At 65.4% G+C, this 677-nt stretch overlaps 1 protein-coding gene across 1 annotated transcript in view; it reads left to right on the top strand.

Moving 5' to 3' along the window:
* The window catches only part of IL17REL (interleukin 17 receptor E-like), an 18,224-nt gene extending 18,156 nt beyond the window's left edge, over positions 1-68 (top strand). Inside the window, exon 13 of the mRNA XM_010859388.1 lies at positions 6-68. Coding sequence (XP_010857690.1) covers positions 6-68 — 63 coding nt within the window. The remainder of the gene's footprint in view (positions 1-5) is intronic.
* The last annotated feature ends 609 nt before the right edge of the window (positions 69-677 follow it).

The following is a 677-nucleotide window of genomic DNA, read 5'->3' as shown; positions in this document are numbered from 1 at the left end:
CCCAGCCCCCGTACCCGCTGAGGCCTGGCCTGTTCACTCACCACACTGGACCCCAGACTGGCCCCTAGCAGCCCCATCTCCCACTGTCAGGATGGCGGGGACACACTCACAGGAGGTGGGGGACAGAGGGGCCGCCGCCTCAGCGCCAGGCCAGGCTTCTGAGCCTTGACTTGGGTAAGCAAGGCCCCTCCAGGGCCTCACACCGGGTCAGGGGTGTTGCGTCCTCCTCCCTGAGTGTTCACCACCCTGGCCTGGGCTCTGGTTCCAACTGCCCAGGAACTCGAAGTCCCCGGCCCACCTGTCGCCCACCCAGGAGTCCCAGACTCCTGGACCTCAGACTTGGCAGGATGTAGAGGGACCCCTAAACCTATGGGGCCTCGGTGTGGCCCAGGGGCTGACTGCTGCCTGAGGCCCGGGGGTAGCGGGGCAGTGAGGACACAAGGGCAGTGGAGTGAGGAGCGAGCACACTCCCCTTCAAGTGCAAACCTTTCCCCGTGCTGAAATGCAGAAAGACGGGTGTCTGGGCATCCAGGGCTGTCACCATCCCGTCCACTGATGGGCAACTGGGCAGGTCTCGAATGGCCTCTGAGTGCAGCGGAGTCTCAGCAATGCCAGGGTGCCCCGATCCCGCCCACCTCCCCTGGCAAATGCTCCAGGGCCTGCATCGGCTTCTCCCC

The sequence above is a fragment of the Bison bison genome, unplaced genomic scaffold (genome assembly GCF_000754665.1).
Source record: "Bison bison bison isolate TAMUID 2011002044 unplaced genomic scaffold, Bison_UMD1.0 scf7180017856351, whole genome shotgun sequence".
Classification (NCBI taxonomy): domain Eukaryota; kingdom Metazoa; phylum Chordata; class Mammalia; order Artiodactyla; family Bovidae; genus Bison; species Bison bison.
This window is presented reverse-complemented; position numbering and strand designations above follow the sequence as displayed.